General features: G+C 36.5%; 1 protein-coding gene across 5 annotated transcripts in view; it reads left to right on the top strand.

The window, feature by feature from the left end:
* ODF2L (outer dense fiber of sperm tails 2 like) overlaps positions 1-12335 on the top strand; it is a 127406-nt gene that overhangs the window by 50940 nt on the left and 64131 nt on the right. For all 5 annotated transcript variants that reach the window (XR_008380285.1, XM_053592814.1, XM_053592812.1 and 2 more), the window contains one exon: positions 10469-10631. Coding sequence is in view for 4 of the 5 variants with exons in the window: in XM_053592814.1 (XP_053448789.1) it covers positions 10522-10631 (110 nt within the window). In the remaining variant the exon portion in view is untranslated. The remainder of the gene's footprint in view (positions 1-10468; positions 10632-12335) is intronic.

The raw sequence follows: 12335 nt of genomic DNA, 5'->3' as shown, positions 1-12335 counted from the left end.
CCTATCTGCTTTTCAAATGAGTTTGACATTGTTCTGTTTACAGTAAGAATATCATGATCATGTCCGTAATTCATTTTTTTGCTTCTTATTTTCTTCTGTTAATGTTACAATTGATGTGTATTAATAGCATAGTTTTTGTATCTCGAGCACCCAAAGATATAAGAAAATGGCTTTGTAAATTTTATTATTAATTGTGCTTGCTTTGTACAAATGAATTAGACTCAAGGGATTAAGGATTGCAATAAGACTGAAGTAACATCAACCTCCCAGCATGTTGGAAGTCAATGATGGTTTTGCCCTCGCTCAGGTTTAATAGTTCTCAGTCAATTTAGGACTACATTGATGATGATTTGCAAAATTCTGAAAGAAATAGATATCGCGAGTGTTTTGTGAAGTTATGCACAAATAACTCAGGCTTGCAAGTAATTTCAGGAATGGTGATTAATTTAGGATGATTTTTTTTTTTTTTTTTTGTAGAGACAGAGTTTCACTTTATGGCCCTTGGTAGAATGCCATGGCATCATACAGCTCACAGCAACCTCCAACTCCTGGGCTTAAGCGATTCTCTTGCCTCAGCCTCCCAAGTAGCTGGGACTACAGGCGCCTGCCACAACTCCTGGCTATTTTTTGGTTGCAGTTCAGCCGGGGCTGGGTTTGAATCCGCCACCCTCGGTATATGGTGCCGGCGCCTTACCGACTGAGCCACAGGTGCCACCCGGATGATTTTTTTTTATTGTTGGGGATTCATTGAGGGTACACAGAACCAGGTTACATTGATTGTTTTTGTTAGAAAAAAGACCCTGTTATAATTTTGTCCCGCCCCTAAAAGGTGTACCACACTCCCTCTCCCTCTTTCCCTTTCTCAGCTCTCCCCATCTCCCACCCTCCACTGTGTACTAGGACATTAATTGTCTTCATATCAGAATTGAGTTCATAGGATTCTTGTTTCTCGATTCTTGTGATGCTTTACTAAGAAAAATGTGTTCCACATCCATCTGGGTTAATTCAAAGATTAAAATCTCCATCTTTTTTAGTGTCTGTATAATATTCCATGGTATACATATACCACAGCTTGTTAATCCATTCCTGGGTTGGTGGGCATTTAGTCTGTTTCCACATTTTGGCTACAATAAACAAGTCTAGTGCAAGTGTCCCTGTTATAAAAGGGTTTTTTTTTCTTCTGGGTAGATGCCCAGTAATGGGATTACAGTAGCAAATGGGAGGTCTAGCTCGAGTTCTTTGAGGGTTCTCCATACTGCCTTCTAAAAAGGTTGTATTAGGTTGCAATCCCACCAGCTGTGTAAAAGTGTTCCCTTCTCTCCACATCCATGCCAGCATCTGCAGTTTTGAGGCTTTATGATGTGGACCATTCTCACCAGGGTTAGATGATATCTCAGAGTGGTTTTGATTTGCATTCCTCTAATAATTAGGGACGCTGAGCATTTTTCATTATGTTTTTTAGCCATTTGTCTGTCTTCTTTAGGGAAGGTTCTATTCATCTCTTGTCCAGTGATCTAAGGGATTGATGGCTCTTTTTATGTTTATTAATTTGAGTTCTTTGTAGATCTAGTTGTCAAGCTTTTGTCTGATTCAAAATATGCTAATATCCTTTCCCAATGTGTATGTTGTGTTTTTTGCTTTGGTTGTTGCCTTAGCTGTACAGAAACTTTTCAGTTTCATTAAGTCCCATTTGTTTATTTTTATTCTTGCAATTGCACAAAGTCTTCCATCCAAACGGGGGCAGAGGAAGTACAACTCTCCCTCTTTGCTGATGATATGATCTGATACTTAGAGAACCCCAAAGACTCAACCACAAGACTCCCGGAAGAGTTCAAAAAATACAGTAACGTCTCAGGATATAAAATCAATGTCCACAAATCAGTAGTCTTTGTATATGCCAGTAACAGCCAAGATGAGAAATAAATCAAGGACACAATACCCTTCTCAGTAGCTTCAAAGAAAATGAAATACCTAGGAATACACTTCACAAAAGAGGTGAAGGACCTTTATAAAGAAAACTACTAACCCCTAAGAAAAGAAATAGCAGAAGATATTAACAAATGGAAGAATATACCATGCTGGTGGCTGGGAAGAATTAAAATTGTTAAAATGTCTGTACTTCCCAAAGTAATCTACAGAATCAATGCTATCCCTATTAAAATACCAACATCATACTTTCAAGACTTGGAAAAAATTCCTTGTTTTGTGTGGAACCAGAAAAAACCGGAATAGCCAAGGCAATTCTTAGTAATAAAAACAAAGCTGGGGGGGCATCAGCCTATCAGACTTTAGGCTGTACTACAAGGCCACAGTGATCAAAGCAACATGGTATTGGCACAAAAATAGAGACATACATATTTGGAACCAAATAGAAAACCAGGAGATGAAACAAACGTCTTACAGCCACCTAATCTTTGATAAACAAAACAAGAACATACGCTGGGGGAAAGAATCCCTATTCAATAAATGGTGCTGGGAGAACTGGCTATCCACCTGTAAGAGTCTGAAACTGGACTTGTACCTTTTTCCACTCACACAAAACACAAATTGATTCAAGATGGATGAAAGACCTAAATCTAATGCAGGAAACAATTAAAATCCTCAAAGAAAGTGTAGGAAAAACAGTGGAAGCTATTAGCCTGGGGAAGGACTTTATGATTTTTTTTTTAAGATGAAAATTTTTCTCTGAGAGGCTGTGGTGGGTGGATTGCTTGAGCTCAAGGGATCCATACCAACATGAGCAAGAATGAGACTTCATAGAAAAACTAGCCAGTGTTGTGGTGGGCACCTGTAAGCCCAGTTACTTGGGAGGCTGAGGCAAGAGGATCACTTGAACCCTAGAGTTTGAGGTTGCTGTGAGCTGATACCATAGCACTCTACCAGTGTGACAGTGAGACTCCATCTCAAAACAAAAACCAAAAAGAAAAAAACATGAAAAATTTTAAAGAAAACGTCTGGTGAGTAAGCAGCCCTAACAGAGTGAATCAAAGGGGCTCCCAACTACCTGCAGGTGCTTCTACTTCATTCTGTTTTAATCTGATCATAGTGTTGGCTAGCAAAGGATATTCTCATCTTTATTTTTTTATTTTTTAATGTTTTTTGATATTCTCATCTTACAGAAGGGAAAAGCAAGGCCCCCAATATGGCTAACTATTGTCCATATCAAATAGCTAGCAGGGATTAAGAACTGACGTTTTATAAGTCTGGCTCAGTATTCTGTCATTTTAATGTGCTGCTTCTGAGTCATCAAGGAATAGTTATGTTGTGTTCATTCTGCCTGTACGCTGGGAAGGGAGGTAAGGAGGAAATATTAAAAAGATATTCTTCAAACTGGTCTACATTAATTTTGGTACTTAAATGGATAATATAGAATTATCTAGAAAATTGCTTACATGTAGAGCAATCCACTGAGATTGTCATGGGTAGATAGAGGGTTGTATTCATATGTATGTGATCATTTCTTTCTGTGCTGATCTCTTGTTTTCCTATCATTTTCTGATTCCTTCATCATTTTTCATGTTTCTGTCACTAGTGGAAGCAATTTTTATTTGGTGTCTTCACACTTTGTTTAATAGGAGAAGAATATTGAAATTTCAACTACCTGGAACCCTGGTAACCAGTTTCATTGCTTCCACTTTCCTCCTTTCCATCTGCCTAGTCCATTCTTCAAACTACCACTGGATTGATCTTTTAAAAATGCACTTGTGGTGATACCAGAGTTTCATCTTCAGTAGGTTCTTGGTCTCCGTGATTCGAAGAATGAATCCACGGACCACAGATGAGTGATCAGACAGGATTTATTTACAGAAAAGAAAAGAATACAGAAGCACCAAAGCTCCTCACAGAGAGAATCCAGGGGTGTGTGTGTGTGTGTGGGTGGGGGGGGGGAGCTCTCTGGCTCTCTCTCTATCTCTCTCTGTGCTTTTTGTCCAGGGGTATATATAGGGGGTCCTGGGGTCCTGTGTAGTTGTAGGTAGCCAGAACTCAGTAGCAAATAAATGGCTATAATCCCTTTCATTCAGGCCTAGGAAACTTACATGAAATTGACCAGGCCTAGGAAATGGGGGGGGTGGGGGGGTGGTTTCCTGTTCAGTGCAAGTGCAAGGGGAGGGAGACCTAAGATGCTGGTATCTCCCCAGCAGTTGTATGGCTACTAGAGCCTCCTGAGGCCCCCCCTGCCTACCCTCTAGCCCGCTGATTTCTCTGCTGGCTGCTGCTGCACCAACACTGCCAGGGCTGAGGCAGCAGGTCCTCCAGCTCAGCTCCACTTAGCTGGCTAGGGAGCCACCTGTCCTGTATCAGTGGGTTGGGTACGGTGGCTCACGCCTGTAATCCTTGCACTCTGGGAGCCCAAGGTGTGTGGATTGCCTGAGCTCGTGAGTTGGAGACCAGCCTGAGCCAGAGTAAGACCTTGTCTCTAAAAAAATAGCTGGGCATTGTTGCTGGAGGCCTGTAGTCCCAGCTACCTGCAAGGCTCAGGCAAAAGAATCGCTTTAGCCCAGGAATTTGAGCTTGCTGTGAGCTGTGATACCAGATCACTCTACTGAGGGCCACAAAGTGAGACTCTGTCTCTAAAAAAAAAAAAAAATGCACTTGTGATTTATCATTGCCATGCTCAAATTATTTAATGTTCTGTTGTAATCTTGGGGAAAAAATCCATCCTCTTGAGCTTGACATACAGTCAGGGTGTCCAGCCTCCTCTTATCACTTCGCTTGCAAATTAGGTCTCCTCGTGATTCCCTGCCCCTGCTAGTTCTGACCATCTGTCCGAATGCCTTTTCTCTTCCTTTTTGCCTAGCTCAAACTTGTTCTGTAGGACTCGACTGAATTTCCACTTCTGCTGGGAAGTCTCCCCAGGATCCTGCCAATGAGCACTGGGTGTTCTTCTGCATGCTTTGGTGGGACCCCCTGAGTCCCTTGTCACAGCCTTTAGCACAGTGGATTTTAGTGGTCTGGTCACTAACTGTCTGCACTCTCTTTAGACTTGTAGTCTGTGCCTTCAAGTAGCTCTACCTTACTCATTCCTCATTTCCTCGTACAGAACAGTTTTCATCTTTTGCATCTAAATTTAATTTATGACTACAGTTAAAACCCAATAAATTTCAGGCAAATTTGCGTGTTACTTTTTGCTTTGTAGATTTTTATATATATTCTAGTATCTTATGGCTTTTAGTTCAAAACTGAGGTCCACCAACCCTCCTTACTTGTAATCATATTTAACCTTTCTAAGACTCGGTTTTCTTAGCTATAGCTTTTGGATATTTTTTCCTAACACTTTATTTTTAAAATTTCAAAATATCATGGGGGTACAAATGTTTGCACTATGTGAATTGCTTATTTATAGTTTGAGGCAAACTTACAAGGGTATCCGTTACATAGGTAGTGTGTATTGTACCCCTCAGGTGGAAATTTACCTGTGCCCTGTTCCCCCCTACCACCTGCTTGTTTTCCACTGAGTTTCACTTCCACATGTATCCATCATTGTTAAATGAGTGGTTCCAGTTTAGTAGTGGGTATGTGCAGTTTTTTCATTCATGAGATGCTTCACTTAGAAGAATGGTTTCCCTCCAGTTTTGTCCAGGTTGTCACAGAATGTGTTAGTTCACCATTTTTCTTATGTCTGGGCTGTACTCCCTGGTGTACAATCCACTTATGTGCTGATGGGCTTGGGATGATTCCACATCTCTGCAATTGTAAATTGTGTTGTAGTAAACGTTGGGGTACAAGTGTCTTTTAACAAAATGACCCTTTTTCCTTTGGATAAATCCCCAGTAGAGAGTTTGCTGGATCAAATGGTAGGTCTACTTTTAGCTCTCTGAAGTGCCTTCATGTTGTTTTCCAAAGAAGTTGTACTAGTTTGCCGTCCCACCATTAGTATACGAGTGTTCCTTTCTCTCTGCCATTCTCGCTGGAGTTAGGTGATACTTCATTGTGGTTTTGATTTGCATTTGCCTGGTGCTTAGCTTTTGGATATTTAATAGGGACCTTCTCAAACTTTTTGTGAAATGATGTTTATAAGGTCAGTCATTGCCCTGCTCAATAAATGGCAGCAGTTGCCAGGATGTTGAAGGAAAGGAAAATGCTTTGTGAACACCTTTCGTCTAGTTTTCTTCTGGGTAATTGGAGTCTGTATGGGACCTCCGTCATCTCAAGAGGGTCCTGGTGTGAACAATAAATACTTTGGTCACCCTAACTTATATTTGAGAACCTAATCTATGCCTCCACTGTTAGGTAATTTTTGAGGGTAGAGGGTAATGGGTATGATATTTATCTCCACAGGGTTAGTAGTAAGTTTTTTAAAAAACTAAAATATGGGGCGGCGCCTGTGGCTCAAGGAGTAGGGCACTGGTCCCATATGCCGGAGGTGGCGGGTTCAAACCCAGCCCCGGCCAAAAACCACAAAAAAAAAAAAAAAAAAACTAAAATATGAGCATTTATTGAACAATTAAATTCTGAACTATACGATTCTAAAAATACTGTTAGTTTAGAGTTCTTGATGGAATTGATAAGAGGGGAATTTGGGCCTTGAAGTACATATCCTATATATACAGACCAGTTATTCTTGCTGTTACCTTTTCTACTCATTATTATCCAGTCTGAAGCCCAATTTATTTATTTATTTTTGTAGTTTAAAAAATGTTTAATTATCACGGATACATACAGGTTATACATCTTTGTAGTGTACATGTGATGTTTCAATATAAGCCTACAATGGGAATTGATCCAATCTGAGTAATTGGGGTATCCATCACCTTAGGCATATAACATTTCTTTGTGTTAGGAATATTCCAGTTCCACTTTTTTAGTTATTTTAAAGTATACTTATTGTTGATTATAATCACTTTGTTGTGTTATCAAATATCATTCATTCTATCCATCTAACTATATTTCATACCCATTCACTATCTCTGCTTTATTCCTCTCCCACTACCTTTCCCAGCCTCTGTTAGCCATCATTCTACTCCCCTGTCTCCATGAGATCAATTATTTTTAATATTTAGCTTCCACATACGAGTGAGAACATTTGACATTTGTCTTTCTGTGCTTGGCTTATTTCACTTAACAATGTTCTCATCCATGTTTCAAATGGGAGGATTTCATTCCGTTTTGTGTGCTGCCCATCGTTTAGATATAAATTCCTTTATACTCTATTCACTGGAGAGAGGCATTAGATAAGTAGTTATTATCTAGGGTATTCTGTGTATCAGAAAGCACTTCCCAATTTTGGTAGTTTTTACTTATAAGATCTGTTTTCTAGCTCTGGTTATTCTCCTCTTTGCCTGTTTTCAAGTTTCCAATACATTTTCCTTTCATTATTGAGTCTTAAAATGCCATACAGTTACTTCTCTTTTGCATATCCAGAATACTGCAATATCTGGATATTTGCAATATCTAGAATACTGGGAGAAAAAAAGCAGCATTCCTACACCTACTTTGTGTCCTTTGTTGAATATTTCATGGTAAAATTTTCTGTAGAAGCTCTGTTCAAAGCCAATGTAAGTTACTTTTCCAAGAATTAGTATTTGGCAAAAGAAATTAAAATCTGCAGGATTCATATGCTTTTCTCTTTAGAAGGATTAGCTTTACATACATATTCATGTGAAACTGGTTTAGTTTACTTAGTCTGATCTAGATGATCTTTCTTTTCTGTGTCATGGCCTCTATCATTGTCCCTAAACAGCCATCCCTCGAATGCTTGTTGTTGGCCAAAATGGAACAGTTTTGTAAGTGTAGCTGGATCAGTATAACCCAGAGCACTCCTGGAAAAAGCTTTGAATACATGCCTTTTTGGCAGGAGACTGGCAAAGTAGTCTCTATATAGGAAATTTAATTCTTTAAACATATTAAAATATTTTAAAATTGCTAATGTTTAAGGATATGATCATTAAGTGTGTGCAGAATATGTGACAGGTTGTACAAAAGTACGTTTGTCAGTTGGTAGTACATTCTGCATAATCAAAAATATTTTATTGTGAAATACCTGTTTTCTGTATAGGAATACATTTTCTGTACAGGTCCACTAAAATGCTAGCATTTTTTTTTTTTTTTGTAAAGATAGGACTTTTTATGCTAAAGAAAACAATTATGTTCTTGTTCAGCACACAGTACATGTATATGTGTGTGTATGTATAGTTACAACACAAAAATAATGAAGTATCTTGGAATCTCCTCTGAACATAAATCTTTATTAACCTGGAGAAGATAATTGTTGATAATTTCTATGAAAATATCAGAAAAATAGGGGTCTCTGCTTTTAAGATGAATTTTAGTATGTTGAACTCAATCTAAAATCTCTAATTTTACAATGTGTTAATTTTATTTATTATTTAAGATAAGACATAGTGACCAATTATAGTTGAGGAAGCAGAAGTATTTTGTTTTGTGACTTTATCTAGGGATAAAACTTTCAGAAAAGTTGTGTATATAGTTGCCAGTGGCTTGTGAAGCTCAGAAAGCACTCATTTAAAATACTGATGACAAACTCAGTCTTGTCTCATAAAATAGTTTCTACACATTGAAGATCTCTATCATCTTACATTATTTTTGAATCTTTTTTCCAAATATAGGAACCATTTTTTAAGATGATTCCCTCACATAAGTCAAGGGGTGAATAAATGAAAAGAAACATAGTTTTTAATGATCATATTCATTACAGGCTCTATTAGTGAATAGAGTCCTTTTCTTTAATTATTGCTTAGCTTTTGCAAGGCTTGTATGTGCTGGGGATTCCAATATAAACAAGACGTTCCTTCTTGAGATTCCAGTCTATAGAAAGACAAATATTTAGACAAGTGAATGGATGGCCCGTAAATCCTTGCTCCTCTCTGAGTAGGGGTGGCTATTACAGCTGAACAATCAGTAGGTGATGGTTCACTTGATTGCGGTGATTTCTCCAGGGCATATTCTTTTTAACCCTTTAGGTTTACTTTTTAATTTGATTTTGTATACCTATATATTTTTAATTCTTCTAATCTATTGATAGCTCAGATCATTGTTATGCCCTAGTAATAGATGATGCATATTTGTAGCATTCAAATGGATCATCGTAGAGGGTAGGTTATTTAGCATTGCCTTTGGTTTCAGTTGCTGATATTTCAAAAATGCAAGCATGCGTCATTGGCTTGTATCCTAGATATTTATCTCTGCAGAATATAGAATATTCAGACCAAAAAAATACATTTTATAAATACTTTGGAAGGTTTCTGAATTGCTAATTAAATATTATGAGTCATTTTCAACCTATAATTCATTGGTACCTCAAGTATTAAAAACTGAACAAATGTAATATAGAAAATGAAACTAAATCACAAAGAGGTAAATATCTGATAAAAATGCTAAAAACTTTAAACATAATTTTTTATTTTATGTAAATATAAAATGAAGCCAGAGAAAGATATTACCGTGTATTATTAGAGTTGTGAAAACACAACTTTAGTGGGGCTAAAACTCCTAACTAAGGAGTGTCCAACCTTGTTTTTTTCCCTCTGCCACACATTGGAAGAATAAGAATTTCTTGAGCCACACATTAAATACACAAACACTAACGACAGCTGATAGCAAAAAAAAAAAAGTTCTGTGCACTCTTGTGATTATCTGAGGACACTACAGATAAGTGAAAAAAGTCCTCACAAAATCAGCATGCAGCCCACAGGCCTCAGGTTGGATACCCTTGTATTACTTAAAATTTATGAGGAAATTCATAAATAGTCATGTTTTTAAAATAACATTTGGAAGCTTCAGTGAAAATAATTAGATCCATCAGTAAAATTTGGAATTAATGTCATCTGTCAATTCATTATCGCAAAAGAATATCCAGATTGAGGTGGGAATAGGAATACAGGAATTTAATTTTGAAAGCCTTTTTTTTTTTTTGCAGTTTTTTGGCCAGGGCTGGGTTTGAAGCCGCCACATCTGGCATATGGGGCCGGCACCTTACTCCTTTGAGCCAGAGGCACCACCCATGGAAAGCCTACTTTTAAAAGAATATCCTGTCTGTAGCTGTTGTTGCCCAATACTTTCAAAAGTATCTTGAATTTCTGTGGTTTCTGTTATCTCTAGGCATAAATAAAATATATTTCTTATCAATGGGTTCAATGGAACTTAGGACCATAGTTAACCTATGATATATTTATATCCATTGTCCAGTCTTACTGGATTTAAATATTATTGTAATACTTTAAGAGATAGACTAATAAATTTTCTGCACTATTGTAATTATGTAGAAAGTATCAGGCCTTTGGAAAACAATATGTAGAAATTGACAGTTGTTGAATGGTTGTTCTGTGCTATTTTGATACTATTTTGAATTAGTGTAACAAGGAGTAGCAGCTATAAATTTGATTATGTCTTGGAAATGTTATTCTTTTGTACATTCTTAGGTATTTATCTTATTGTTAGAGGGTAATGATAGAAAAAAAAGAATATCGAAATAATAAGTTTAATAACCAAAATATTTCATATCTTTCAGCTTATGTGGAGAAGTTGTTGTAGAAACCACCTATAAATCTGTTTACAGAATTTATGGCGGAGCCTCTAAATAATGGAAGTCATTCAGAAGAACTCTTTTCCCATCTTAAATGTAGATCAGAGAAAGAAGATTTACCTTGTACCAGTGAAAGTCATCTCTGCTGGTATTCTCATCAATATCAGGGGAATCTAATATTCTGATTTCTAGATTTCATGTTTTGTATATAATGTAAATTGTTTGAAGCAAATACAGCATCCTTTCAAGAATATATTCTTCAAATTTAGTATTTATTAAAATATATTTATTTAATCTGATTACAAATACACTCAGCAGAATTTAGCTAGCTTTTTTGAATCTTAGTGAAAGCAATTAAAAATGCAAACGTTAAGAATTTATAAAGTAAAGCTTTTTAGTTAAAGTGAATGAAATTATAAATAATATGTGATATTTGAAATGTAGTTAATGAGTATTAATTTACTGTCATTTGGTATATTCTATATAACACATACTTGTCATATTTTACTTCCTTGGAAAGGGAATTCACTTACTATTTATATTTATTCCCCCACTCAGCAATCTTAAAATACCATTACTGGTGCTATGGGTAGTACAGTCCAGCTTCTGGTTTAGTTTTTTGTAAATTAAAATAAAATTTTGTCATATATTATCATTCTTGAATTTCTACCCATGGTTTTTAATAAGGGACAGGTGTCATTTATAGCTGGAATCTTGTTAGGCCTGTTACTTTAAGCTGGTGGTGCTTAAGAACATAAGCTACTTTTTGACGTAACCTCTAACATGCCATCAGTTGTTAATGAGCCATCACATTATTATAAAGAAAGAAAGCTGCCGATTAAAGAAAGGCACATTTTGTCATATCATTTAGAATTTTATTTATAAATGTTGAAAATGTGCCGTCAGACTTAATTGTGCAGGAGAACCTCCATAGTTGACTACCTCCCTACATTGACCACCTCCTTAAGTTGACCTAATTTTCATAGACTGGACATGCACCACATGTACATATTAGTACAGTAGTCCTAGTTCCTTATGGTGACTGTCTCCATATGTTGTCCCATTTGTTACAGTCTCTTGGGTGGTCAACTTACAGAGGTTCTATGGAATATAGGTTTTTAATTCAAATGGAATATAGATTTTAATCCAAATAACTTGTCGTTGCTTAAAAGTAAAATGTAGGTGTAATATGTTAAGGCATTCTTAAAATTTGTTTATATGTGAAGTCCAACTCTTTTGAGTCACTTTGTCACTCAAAGTTGTCCTTGCTATTATGTTAAGAGTACTGTCTTGGTGATATGGCATATTTAGGAGCATTTTTAAATGAAGTAAAATTTTTGGTGCTAGGTGCTTAATGTTGCTCAACACTTGTACTTTGCTAATTCCCTCAATCCCTTTCTATAACCCTTTCTATAAATTTTGGGTATGTGCAAAGACAGGTGAAGACTGTTTCTTGGCTGATAAAGATTGTAAAAAGCGTTCTGATTTCAGTATGTAAAAATGTGCAAAAATGTGTCTTGCAATAATAATAGTATCTAGGTAAAACATAATCAAGAAACAGATACCAGTTTTGTTTAAACTGATGATGTAGTCTATAGCAAAATGTGAAGGATATTTTAGATATCTGGAGAACTTTAATTTTTTTCTTTTCCATTAATTTAGAAAACTTCCTATGGAAGTTTCACTATTTGTGAAAAACAGTAAGTTTCAATTTAAGATTGTGGAATGAGGTCTAGAAAGACAAATCTTTGGGGTTTGGAGGAGAGGTAGGAAGGGGAGAAGAAAGACATATATAATACATTCACATAAATTGCTTTATAAACCAGGAAGGGGAAATTGAATAATTGAAATA

This window comes from Nycticebus coucang, chromosome 5, assembly GCF_027406575.1.
Source record: "Nycticebus coucang isolate mNycCou1 chromosome 5, mNycCou1.pri, whole genome shotgun sequence".
Classification (NCBI taxonomy): Eukaryota; Metazoa; Chordata; class Mammalia; order Primates; family Lorisidae; genus Nycticebus; species Nycticebus coucang.
Note: the sequence above shows the minus strand (reverse complement) of the source record. Positions and strands in the feature narration are given on the sequence as shown.